At 43.9% G+C, this 12,501-nt stretch overlaps 1 protein-coding gene across 5 annotated transcripts in view; it reads left to right on the top strand.

Annotated features, from left to right (window-relative positions):
• The window catches only part of LOC118390688 (homeobox protein cut-like 1), a 215,447-nt gene that overhangs the window by 86,965 nt on the left and 115,981 nt on the right, over positions 1-12,501 (top strand). For all 5 annotated transcript variants that reach the window (XM_052529852.1, XM_052529850.1, XM_052529851.1 and 2 more), the window contains exon 3: positions 9,554-9,601. In XM_052529852.1, coding sequence (XP_052385812.1) covers positions 9,554-9,601 — 48 coding nt within the window. The remainder of the gene's footprint in view (positions 1-9,553; positions 9,602-12,501) is intronic.

The following is a 12,501-nucleotide window of genomic DNA, read 5'->3' as shown; positions in this document are numbered from 1 at the left end:
TCCCGGGACAGGTAGTGTTCCTAACCAGGTCGTGGCGAGAATAGTGTCTCCTCACCACGCGCTCTCACCACTGGTGTTTGTAAAGGGCTCTGTTCTCAGGCCCTCTCTTATTTCGCTATACACCAAGTCACTAGGCTCTGTCATAACCTCACATGGTCTCTCCTATGTTTGCTATGCAGTCTACACACAATTAATGTTTTTCCCCGTCTGATGACCAGGTGGTGTTTGCATCTCTGCATGTCTGGCAGACATATCAGTGTGGATGACGTGTTCACCACCTCAAGCTGAACCTCAGCAAGACGGAGCTCCTCTTCCTCCCAGGAAGTGTTTTTAAAGTTCCATGATCTCGCCATCAGTGTTTGACAACTCCATTGTGTCCTCCTCCCAGAGCGCTATCAGGAAGTGTTTGGGTGATCCTGTACAGCATAGACGTTCTCAACTAACATCAAGGCGGTGTGTTCCTGTAGGTTCATGCTCTACAACATCAGCATAGTGTTGCCTCACACAGGAAGTCTAGGCGCAGGTCCTAATCCAGTAAACTTGTCATCTCCCGTCTTGATTACTGCAAGTGTTTGTTGGCTGGGCTCCCTGCAGGTAGTGTTTTTTAAAGCAACTCATCCAGTATCAGCATAGTGTTTGTAAACCGTCCCAAGTATCACCACCCATAGTGTCCTAAAGCTCTCTCCACTGGTTTGTAAAGCGCATCTAGTATCAGACCATAGTGTTTGTAACGGAGCTGTATCAGGATAGTGTTTGGCACGTCTAGTATCCAGTGTTTGTAAGGCCCTAGTATCAACATAGTGTTTGTAAAGCATCTAGTATCAGCATAGTGTTTGTCCGTATAGTATCAGGATATGTTTGTAAAGCGTCTAGTATCAATAGTGTTTGTAAAGCGTCTGTATCAGCATAGTGTTTGAAAAACTCTAGTATCAGCATAGTGTTTGACAGCGGAGTCTAGTACCTTCAGGATAGTGTTTGAAACCTATCAGCATAGTGTTTGTAAAGCGTCTAGTATCAGGATAGTGTTTTTAAACCCCCCTAGTATCAGCATAGTGTTTGTAAAGTGGCTAGTTCAGCATAGTGTTTGTAAAGCGTCTAGTATCAGGATATTTTTAAAGCGTCTAGTATCAATAGTGTTTGTAAAGACGTCTATTATCAGCATAGTGTTTGTAAAGCGTCTAGTATCAGCATAGTGTTTGTAAAGCGTCTAGTATCAGCATAGTGTTTGTAAAGCATCTAGTATCAGCATAGTGTTTGTAAAGCGTCTAGTATCAGCATATGTTTGTAAAGCGTCTAGTATCAGGATAGTGTTTTTAAAGCGTCTAGTATCAGGATAGTGTTTGTAAAGCGTCTATTATCAGCATAGTGTTTGTAAAGCGTCTAGTATCAGCATAGTGTTTGTAAAGCGTCTATCAGCATAGTGTTTGTAAAGCGTCTAGTATCAGGATAGTGTTTTTTAAAGCGTCTAGTATCAGCATAGTGTTTGTAAAGCGTCTAGTATCAGCATAGTGTTTGTAAAGCGTCTAGTATCAGGATAGTGTTTTTTAAAGCGTCTAGTATCAGGATAGTGTTTGTAAAGCGTCTATTATCAGCATAGTGTTTGTAAAGCGTCTAGTATCAGCATAGTGTTTGTAAAGCGTCTAGTATCAGCAGAGTGTTTATAAAGCGTCTAGTATCAGCATAGTATTTGTAAAGCGTCTAGTATCAGCATAGTGTTTGTAAAGCGTCTAGTATCAGGATAGTGTTTTTTAAAGCGTCTAGTATCAGGATAGTGTTTGTAAAGCGTCTATTATCAGCATAGTGTTTGTAAAGCATCTAGTATCAGCATAGTGTTTGTAAAGCGTCTAGTATCAGCATAGTGTTTGTAAAGCGTCTAGTATCAGCATAGTGTTTGTAAAGCGTCTAGTATCAGCATAGTGTTTGTAAAGCGTCTATTATCAGCATAGTGTTTGTAAAGTGTCTAGTATCAGCATAGTGTTTGTAAAGCGTCTAGTATCAGGATAGTGTTTGTAAAGCGTCTAGTATCAGCATAGTGTTTGTAAAGCGTCTAGTATCAGCATAGTGTTTGTAAAGCGTCTAGTATCAGGATAGTGTTTTTTAAAGCGTCTAGTATCAGGATAGTGTTTGTAAAGCGTCTAGTATCAGCATAGTGTTTGTAAAGCGTCTAGTATCAGGATAGTGTTTGTAAAGCGTCTAGTATCAGCATAGTGTTTGTAAAGCGTCTAGTATCAGCATAGTGTTTGTAAAGCGTCTAGTATCAGCATAGTGTTTGTAAAGCATCTAATATCAGGATAGTGTTTGTAAAGCGTCTAGTATCAGCATAGTGTTTGTAAAGCGTCTAGTATCAGCATAGTGTTTGTAAAGCGTCTAGTATCAGCATAGTGTTTGTAAAGCGTCTAGTATCAGGATAGTGTTTTTTAAAGCGTCTAGTATCAGGATAGTGTTTGTAAAGCGTCTAGTATCAGGATAGTGTTTGTAAAGCGTCTAGTATCAGGATAGTGTTTGTAAAGCGTCTAGTATCAGGATAGTGTTTGTAAAGCGTATAGTATCAGCATAGTGTTTGTAAAGCGTCTAGTATCAGCATAGTGTTTGTAAAGCGTCTAGTATCAGCATAGTGTTTGTAAAGTGTCTAGTATCAGGATAGTGTTTGTAAAGCGTCTAGTATCAGCATAGTGTTTGTAAAGCGTCTAGTATCAGGATAGTGTTTGTAAAGCGTCTAGTATCAGCATAGTGTTTGTAAAGCGTCTAGTATCAGGATAGTGTTTGTAAAGCGTCTAGTATCAGCATAGTGTTTGTAAAGCGTCTAGTATCAGCATAGTGTTTGTAAAGCGTCTAGTATCAGCATAGTGTTTGTAAAGCGTCTAGTATCAGCATAGTGTTTATAAAGCGTCTAGTATCAGCATAGTGTTTGTAAAGCGTCTAGTATCAGCATAGTGTTTGTAAAGCGTCTATTATCAGCATAGTGTTTGTAAAGCGTCTAGTATCAGCATAGTGTTTGTAAAGCGTCTAGTATCAGGATAGTGTTTGTAAAGCGTCTAGTATCAGCATAGTGTTTGTAAAGCGTCTAGTATCAGGATAGTGTTTGTAAAACGTCTAGTATCAGCATAGTGTTTGTAAAGCGTCTAGTATCAGCATAGTGTTTGTAAAGCGTCTAGTATCAGCATAGTGTTTGTAAAGCGTCTAGTATCAGGATAGTGTTTGTAAAACGTCTAGTATCAGCATAGTGTTTGTAAAGCGTCTAGTATCAGCATAGTGTTTGTAAAGCGTCTAGTATCAGCATAGTGTTTGTAAAGCGTCTAGTATCAGGATAGTGTTTGTAAAGCGTCTAGTATCAGGATAGTGTTTGTAAAGCGTCTAGTATCAGCATAGTGTTTGTAAAACGTCTATCAGCATAGTGTTTGTAAAGCGTCTGCTGTTGGGCCAATGTTTGTAAAATAATAATGGTTTCAGATATTCTGTAGAATTTTGTCTGTCGAACCACACCATAAAGTGACTGTGTCTGTAAGTTGAACAACAACCTGGAATTGTGATGGGGTTGAAGAGGCCTAGTTTACTCCGTCAAGTGCCTGCTACTTGAGACACCATTAGTAAAATAACCCGTAAAATGTTTGACATCCAAGGTTGTGTGTAAAACGTTTTTTGTAAAGCGACTTGTAAAGTGTCTGCTATCAGGGGTGGTGAATGGCTGCGGGGGGGGTCATTGAGAGGGGTGAGCTCCATAATTGGTGATCTCCTAGAAGTGGCGCGGTTCTATTTCCTATAGTGGTGGAGGGCGGACAGCGTTTCTCTTATCATTGGGGTCTTCTCTCATTCATCACTGCTTCCCGCTCTCTGCTCCCTCTTTGTGCTGCCGAGGTGTAGGAGGGGTAGCCTAGCTGTGTGGCGCCCAGCCTGGCCTGCCCGGGCCCCCTGGAATAATAAGCAGGGTAATGTCTTCTGTCTTTGTCAGATGGGCTCTGTGCAACCAATCTTCAGGGAGTGACAAGCAAGGGTCAGCCTGTCCCCATCAAACCATGGAGGTGGAGAATTTACCCACTACTTAACCCTCAGAGAGAGAGAACCCGTGGGGTTTTTAGCCTTCGATGCAATGGGAGTGGAGACGTTAGTGCAGGAACAGAAAGTTTCATAACTCTACATCTGACCTTCTCCTGTTTACACGTTCCTGTTCTCCCTGGGACTCTGTCCAATGGGAAAGAGAATATAATGCTCTCCGGTTGGATAGGTGAATATGTCTGAGATCACTGTATTCATGTCAGTCCATCAGAAGTTACCTGGGGAAGGAAATACATTTACATGTCATTTTCCTCTTAGCCAAGAGGCTAGTTACAATCAATGTAATTGCGCAGTTTAGACTTTGATAAGTCCTTCATACATGGATTTGCAAGAATTGAGTATATTGTAAATGTTACAATACCTTAGTGTATAACATTTATCCACTTATCTATAAAAAGTAGACATTAGCATAGGCATAACCTAACAGCGAGGCTGCAGTTTGGTGCTTGTATGTGCTCACTGGTGATGATGTACCGCCCTCACACTCACACGGTTCAGCAGACACACACTGCGGCAGGCAGGCAGCAACACGGGCAGCTCAGTTGCTCGGCATCAGGACCCTGGTTTCCTTTCTCTCTACATGAAGAGCTCCTTAGCCAGTGCAAGGCAATCATCGAAGAGAGAGGGAGAAAATGAAAGTGAAAGACAGAGAGACAGTGAGGGTAGGGAAAAGAAAGAGACAGAACCCCAGTGGTAGTAGGAACAGAGGCCTAGAGCGTCAGACGCAGCCCTCCTCCATTCACGGCCCTGGATTAAAGATGCATTGAGCGGTTTGTGTGTGTTGGGTAGGGGGGCTGGCCGGGACTGGGGAATGTTTTCGCGGAAAGGCATGGCCCAGTTCTTCAGGATGATCTGGTAACAAATATCTCCCGTCTGTCTCTCCAATATCTCTATAACAGACGTGATGTTTAGTCAAACCCCATCAGTGTATACACATTCATATTCTCCCGTATCTTTTGATCTTATTCTTCAGTCCATCTCAATCTCTGTTTCTCTCTCTCCCTACCTCCCTCTTTGATTCGCTGGCTCATCCTCTTGTGTTTCCTCTACTTGCCCTCTGTCATGTCTGGGCCAGCGGGTCCCCCTCTCGCGGGTGTTGATGTACTGGGCAGTGGCTGAGTCACAAGCTCCCTTGCCCCTGACCGCCGACTCATCTCCTCCTGTAGCCAGCCTCAGACCAGACACAGGGGTTAGGCTCCCCTGCCTGTGCTCGGCCAGGCCAGGCCACAGCCAGTGAGGCTTGGCAAGCAGCCGCTTGGCTCAGAGACCCAGTGGCAGAGACCGGTCAAAAGAGAGAGAACTGCCATTGTGCTACAGTAACCCAGTGGCAAAGGAGGGGAGAGGTAGGTGTGGAGAGAAAGACGGAGAAAGTAAGAGCGCGAGAAATCCGTCCACTGTGCTAACCCAATGGCAAGGACAGAGAAAGAAACCATAGGAACAAATGGAGGGAGAGCGGCTCTCCACCCTCAATGACTAGACATGCTATGTTCTGCCCTCTAAAGACCAAGTGCCCTCGCTTGAAACACTCAACTCAGGACAAAAAACCTTAAATGACACAAATGCTGCAATATTACCAAACCCAGGCACTTTCTCTCTCAATTTCATGACATAGACTAATGCTGTAGCCCTTTCTCTCTCCACGCATCACTGCTCTCCACTATAGAGATGAGAGCTCATAGGCCCGAGTAGTACACCCTCCGGGTTCCACTGTACACTGCTTATTTCATTGAACAATGACCACACAGGTCCAATGCACTCAAACACAAAGCGAGGGCCACTCAGTGGGTCGACCATTAAAAGGGTTACTTAAAAGCTGAATATGAAAAGAAGCCATTGTCTATGTCCCTGACCGTCACTGGGGTAAAGAAAGTCTGGCCTAGAAGAAATTGTGTTAATGTAGCCATTGTGCTAAGAAGGTAATTGGTTAAGTAGTGTCAGGCATCCAGTGGAGGGATCCCTGAGGAAGGCCATGTCTGAAGTAAAGCTTGTAAACTCATTGTGGTATCAGACTCTTGTCCTCTTCTCCTACCTTCTTACACTTCTCACCCTCTTTCTCTCCCCTCCTTTTCCCCCTTTTCACATTCTCTCTCCCACTGCTCCCTCCAGCTCTCTGAGGATACCTTGTGATTGTAGTGCGTGTGTGTTTGTGTTATGGACCTGCAGGCTTGCCTCCCTGGAGATCTGGGCCGGTTTCAAAGACAGGGAGCTCCCTGGTGGTGGACAGTTAAAAAGAAATGCAATCACCATAACAATCCCTTTTAGTTTGAGAGGTGATGTACACTACATGACCAAAAGTATGTGGAGACCTGCTCGTTGAACATCTCCTTACAAAATCATGGGCATTAATATGGAGTTGGTTCCCCCTTTGCTGCTGTAACAGCCTCCACTCTTCTGGGAAGGCTTTCCACTAGATGTTGGAACACTGCTGCGGGAACTTACTCCCATTCAATCCACAAATGCATCAGAAGCCAATGCCAGATTTCTGGATTGGGCTGCGCTCAGAGTATCCTGCCTTGGCAAATCGCGCTGTTAAGACACTGATGCCCTTCGCAACCACGTACCTATGTGAGAGTGGATTCTCAGCCCTCACTAGCATGAAAACTAAATGAAAATGATTTAAGTCTGAGTCTCTCTCCAATACAACTCACCATTGCAGAGTTATGTGCATCCTTTCAAGCACACCCTTCTCATTAAACTGTGGTGAGTTATTCACAATTTTCGATTAACAAATAAGGTTTAATATGTAAGCTGGTTAAATAAAGAGCAAAAGGATTGATTATTATTAGTATATTATTATATGTGCCCTGGTCCTATAAGAGCTCATTTTCACTTCCCACAAGCCAGCTTGTGACAAAAAGTAATTATTATGTTTATTAAACATATTGTATAGTGTGTGTGGCAGGCTTACAATGATGGCAAAAAACAACATTTGAGAGTGTGCTGACCCTGGTTATAGAGGGGGTACGCAGCTGGAGGTTGATTGTTTGAAGGGGTACGGGACTATAAACGTTTGGGAACCACTGTTTTAAAGAATTTGGCAATACGTCTAACCGGCCTCACAACCCCAGACCACATGTAACTATGGCAGCCCAGGACCTCCACACCCGGCTTCTTCCCCTGTGAGATTGTCTGATGGGGAGTGTTTCTGTCTGTAATAAAGTCCTTTTGTGGGGGAAAATGAATTATGATTGGCCCTAATCTATGGATTTCACATGACTGGGAATACAGTTATGCATCTGACTGGGCACTGCCCACCCATGTCTGCACCCCTGCCCAGTCAGATGCATATCTGTATTCCCAGTCATGTGAAATCCATAGATTAGGGCCTAATGAATTTATATCAATTGACTGATTTCCTTATATGAACTATAACTCAGTAAAATCTTTGAAATTGGTGCATGTTCGGTTATATTTTTGGTTCAGTATATGTATGTATAGGTACAAATTGCATTTCCATGTGGTTTTCATGGACCTGCTCCCTCCATCTGAACCCCTTGTGAACCATGTAATGTGTCCTGAAGATCAGTGTTTACTGGGTTAGCTTTTATTGGTCACTTGGTCAAGCCTTTTTATCTGTCAGAGTAAAGATCATTTTTATGCAGTGGGGCTCTCTGTATATCAAATTTGGGGCAATTGCATTTGCAGATCTCGAGCAGTGTGTGTGCGTGTGTTTCCCTGTCGAGATCCAGAAAGACTTTGGAGTTCTCTTGGCCGGGGCAGGAGTGTTATGTTGAAACCAGATGTTGAGCGATGTTTCCTTTTTGTCACGTGGCCCCTTCATAAAGGTGATCTGTACGGTAGCCAGTGGCGACGGGAGATCAGCGGGCTCAGCTGCTCCCTCCAGGGGACTGGGAAAAGTCCAGCACACTAGGTACCTTCCTAACATTGCGCTAATGTTAACTTAGCACAGCATGGTATAGTCTGGGTCAGCCAGTCCCCAGAGTCTTCCATAGAGGCTCCCTAGTTGAGGGAGGGAGGGAGGGAGGGGAAGAGAAGAGCGGGGGGGAGACTGGTGTAAACATCAGTCAGTCATAGGAGGCACACTTACACACATCAATGTGGAGGGAGAGAAAGTAAAACGAGAGGAGAGATGGGGAAGAGGATACAACAGAAACCCATATAGGCATTTAAGAGCTCTACATTTCACACAGTTGTAATGTCTACCCTGCAAGTTAGGGTTGGTCAGCTTAAAATATATGGCCCTTCATGCATTTTGTACATTTCACAATTGACACACGGTTTCAGTAATAGGTTACAGAGGTTATACTGTGTCACAGGACCCCCCCATGTGCTGTGCATGTGTTCTGCAAGTGTCAGAGTACACCTATACTGTATCCTGAGGGTGACTGAAATGTCCACTTGGCTAATGTGGGCCAGTCTTTTAGGAGTGTACTTGGTGTGTGTGCACATGTGTGTAAATGCATTGCATTCCACTAACTGGCTGCTGCTAACTCTGTTTCAGTGGTCAGTTCTGTTTTGGAGCATGCTGTGCATTCCTATAGGGAGGCCTCATCTCATGTAAGGCCTTTTTGTGCCCAGCTGAGATTTATTCAGGGGCGCATTTAATTACATTTTATGATCAAACACGTCTGCTCTGTTCAAATGAAAAGAGACATTGAAATTGGCCATAATCAGATATACTTCAATGGCGAGGTGTCGCATCGCTCCACTGTAGGTTGCCCGAGGTAAGATTCATCATTGCTTGAGTAAGGTCGGAACAACGTTTGTTTTGATTGGAGACTTTGTAAATTCACTTGTTTATGGGACTTTTATTTTCATCCGCCACAGATTCGAGACTCAACCCAGTTTCTCCCAAGTTAAACAGACAAATAACTCTACAGAAATAGTCGGCTGTTGAAGTTGGACAATTTTTCAGGCCTAACATTACTTTTAGAAGTGAATTAATGAACAGAGCCCACATTTGCATGTAGCGTCTCTACGTTTTTCTGTTTTTGCTTGAATGGTCATTTAACCAGAAACAACTGAGTCATGGCGAGAGAGGGTGAGAGGGAGAGTAAATGTATGCCACACACTTTTCCTTTAAGCACAGCGTCCTCTGCTCTCATTCAAGGGCAGCACAAGGTGATACTCGTGTTTTGTTTTTCTTCCTCCTTTTCCCAGAGAACAAACCTTCCCTCTGGGAGGGTTTGGACAAATCAGGATCCCCATTTTCATATGTTCAATGTGTTTCTATGCTCCGTATCTGGGAACAAAAGGCAACACTCTCCCTCATCCATCAGAGTTGACAGTAGGGATTTTGCCTCGCAGAGAGAATGTAGTGAAAATGGGGCATGGCTTTGCTAAACTAAACATATGGTTAGTTTGTAAGAGGTTTCTGCTCAATACTGTGGGGATGAAAGTCAATGACCAAGGTGTTAAAGACTGTGGAAACAGAGAATGTGGCCATTTTCACCGTATGAGAATGTATTGTGTTTTGCTCTCCCACAAGGTAGCATTGTTATGCGACGCTAATCCCTTTCCTTCTCTTTTTGTCTTGCAGGATCTGCGAAAGCAGGTAGCTCCATTGCTAAAGGGCTTCCAAGCAGAGGTGAGTGCTATTTAAAACTCTAGAACATTTAATACCTAGCTTTCCTTTATCGATTTAAGGATGTGTGTTTGTGTGTAGCCTACTGTACATTGTGTATGTTGTGAGGGATGGTGGACATTTTTTTTTTGCGGGGAGACAGTGGCCCCCTGACACACTCCATAAAGGCTGACATGTGCTGTCTCTGCCTGGCTAGACTTCTGCTGGCTGGCTGCTCTGCTCTCCTGCTGGAGGAGCCTTCCCTTCCCCAGTGGAGCCCTCGCCAGGGGAGTCCATTATTTGTGTCCTTTTATGAGGCTCTCTAGCTCCCAGCCATGTTTAAATTGCATCCCCTTAAAATATTCCAGCCAAACTGCTCCTGATCAGAGCTTCAGTCTTAAACTCCAGGCAGACATGCCTTTCTCTGTTTCATAACCCCCCACCTCCCCTGTATGGCTATGTGTCACATCGTCTGATGCAAAACTCCTTTTGATATCTGCTCAAATGAATGCAATTGGCCTCCTGAATAATGATTTGCCAATGGGAGAAATTGTCTCTTGTACTGAATCTCTGACTTTCTGTGTGTCTGTGTGTGAGATATTGTGGTATCATTGCCTCAGAAATGTGAGCACGGGGGTGTGGATGAGAGTAAATGAGCCAGTTTACACCAAGGGCTGATTCGCGGGTGGACAGGGGGGGTGAGGTTGCGGGCGGCTGATGGCAATAGCGCTTTAACCCTCTATTCTGGAGGGTGTGCAGGGTGGGGGCGCAATGCCCACTATGACCGCGGCGGGTTTAAATCCCTGACCCTGACAATGCGCCCTGACAGCCTAGGCCAGCCACAGGGAAGAGCGGCCCTGCCGATTTAACATTTTGTCCTGAGAGCGCCCCTTGCACTGCTCTGAAAGTATGGTAACTTCAGAATTGATTTAGGGGACTTTAATGATAATAATATGAGCTGTGAGACTTGAGGCAGGGAGGAGGGCTGTGGGAGTGAGAGCTGTGTTTCTGGCGCCAGCTCTTAATTCCTCCTCAAGTGCCACTCCTGCAGTAAATAAGGGCTTAGCGATGTGAGGGCTTTATGGAGAGCATCTGAACAGGCCCAGCCTGACTCCTCTGAGTGCCTCCGCTGCTATACTGCTACTGCTGGGGCCTGCCTCGGCTGGAGGCACTGGCTGAATTACTACAGTCAATTCACTTTTAATCTTTGTCAAATCAGGAAAGGATTTCAATTAAATCCTATGAATCAATTAGAATACATTTTTAGAATAGGCACTGATGTGGTCACACTGGTGTTTATGTTGGCTTGAGGCACTTTCATTCTTGACAGGCAGCAATGTCTCATCCAAACAAAGTGACATCCATAAATCTGTCAACTATTTTAGGGGACAGATGCATGATAAGTGTTTGTCGACTGCAAATTTGTCCTCTGTCTTGCTTAGTGCATATTTAATTTGGTAATGATGGAGGACTGTAACATTTTGCCACTGTCAGATTGCATTTTTAATTCGGAGCATGCATTTGTGAGTCTACCTCACTAATTCATGATATAAAATGTTTTGAGTTTAGTCTGAACATAATTAAAAGGCCTACTCCCTTTATATGTTATGTTTGGAGTTCTCTGCCTTCTCATGGACACAAACCAGTGTATTTTTTCATGTGAAGTACACTATTTTGCATACAGTGCCTTTCAATTCCAGAAAAAGACAGTAGGTTACTTAAGACAGAAATGATACTAGACCATCATTAGTCGTCTGACCCATGAGTCATGGTCCTGTTTCTGGTTTTCCTGTTCCAGGAGGATTTACCAGTACTATGCAGCGTTTCTTAGTGCAACAATTAAATACATTGTTAGAAAAAGAAGCCATGTGGTACACCTTTATTTTGATTGGTTGTTTGCTACCTCATTTGTGTTTACAACAAATTTCTCTCATGCTCAAAGATATTCTATTACTTTCAACTCATCTAATGGGTATTATTAAGTTAATTCCACTGTACTGAGATATTTGATTATTTGAGAAATCCCTTCAGGGAAACGGAAACTGTTCATTGTAGTCTTAGGCGTGCGCCTTGAAATCAAACTGTCGTTCTGATCACTTTGATGATCACATGTCTCCCAGCGCTCCACAATGCTTTCTATGAGCACCATTGTGTTGCCATGTTACACCCAGCACCCCAGTCAGCTTCTTATCCCTGACAGTAATTAGTCACCACTTAATTATATTCCTATTCCTGTCGGCTCTTAAAGTATTATTTTGTTAAGTGCTCTGGATCTCCTAAAACAAAGCCCACTCTCTCACTGAGAGGCCCAAGAATTTGGCTGCCCTCTAAATGGCTGCTAAATAAAACTCCTAGCTGCTACTGCGTGCCATGACTCAGTAATTGGTCAGTGGCTGTTATCAGCCCGGCTCTGCCTTGCTATATAGGCCTATATATAGACCCCTGGACAGGAAATCCCTAATATGAAACAGAGTGTAGATTGTGCGATTTAAGAAAAGAAGACAGAATGGAAAGAAAGTACAGTAATGCAGGCTATTTTAAAGATTTGCCTTGCTTCAAATGTCTGTCACCCTCGAACCCTCAAAATGTCTATCGCCGACGCCTCCCAATAAAGACGCTGCTTCAGCGACTAAAAGCACTTCTTTATAATTCAGCAGCAAGGAGTGCCATATAAATTTCATGAAGTTAAAGGGTCTGGAAAGACGGCTCCCTGTACACCTCTCTCAGGCAGGGAGGAACCGCACCGCAGCCTGTCTGGCCCATTAGCGTTCATTGTGGTTGGAGCGAGCAATTTGTGAGGGCCCCCAGGCCTATTATTGACGGAGTTAATCGCCCCTGTTTAAATCACCCCAGGTTTAAAAATACCCACTACTCCCCCCACATCACACGGACCCGGCTCACAGGCACCAGCCTGAGACTCTTGC

Source organism: Oncorhynchus keta, chromosome 11 (genome assembly GCF_023373465.1).
Source record: "Oncorhynchus keta strain PuntledgeMale-10-30-2019 chromosome 11, Oket_V2, whole genome shotgun sequence".
NCBI lineage: Eukaryota > Metazoa > Chordata > Actinopteri > Salmoniformes > Salmonidae > Oncorhynchus > Oncorhynchus keta.
This window is presented reverse-complemented; position numbering and strand designations above follow the sequence as displayed.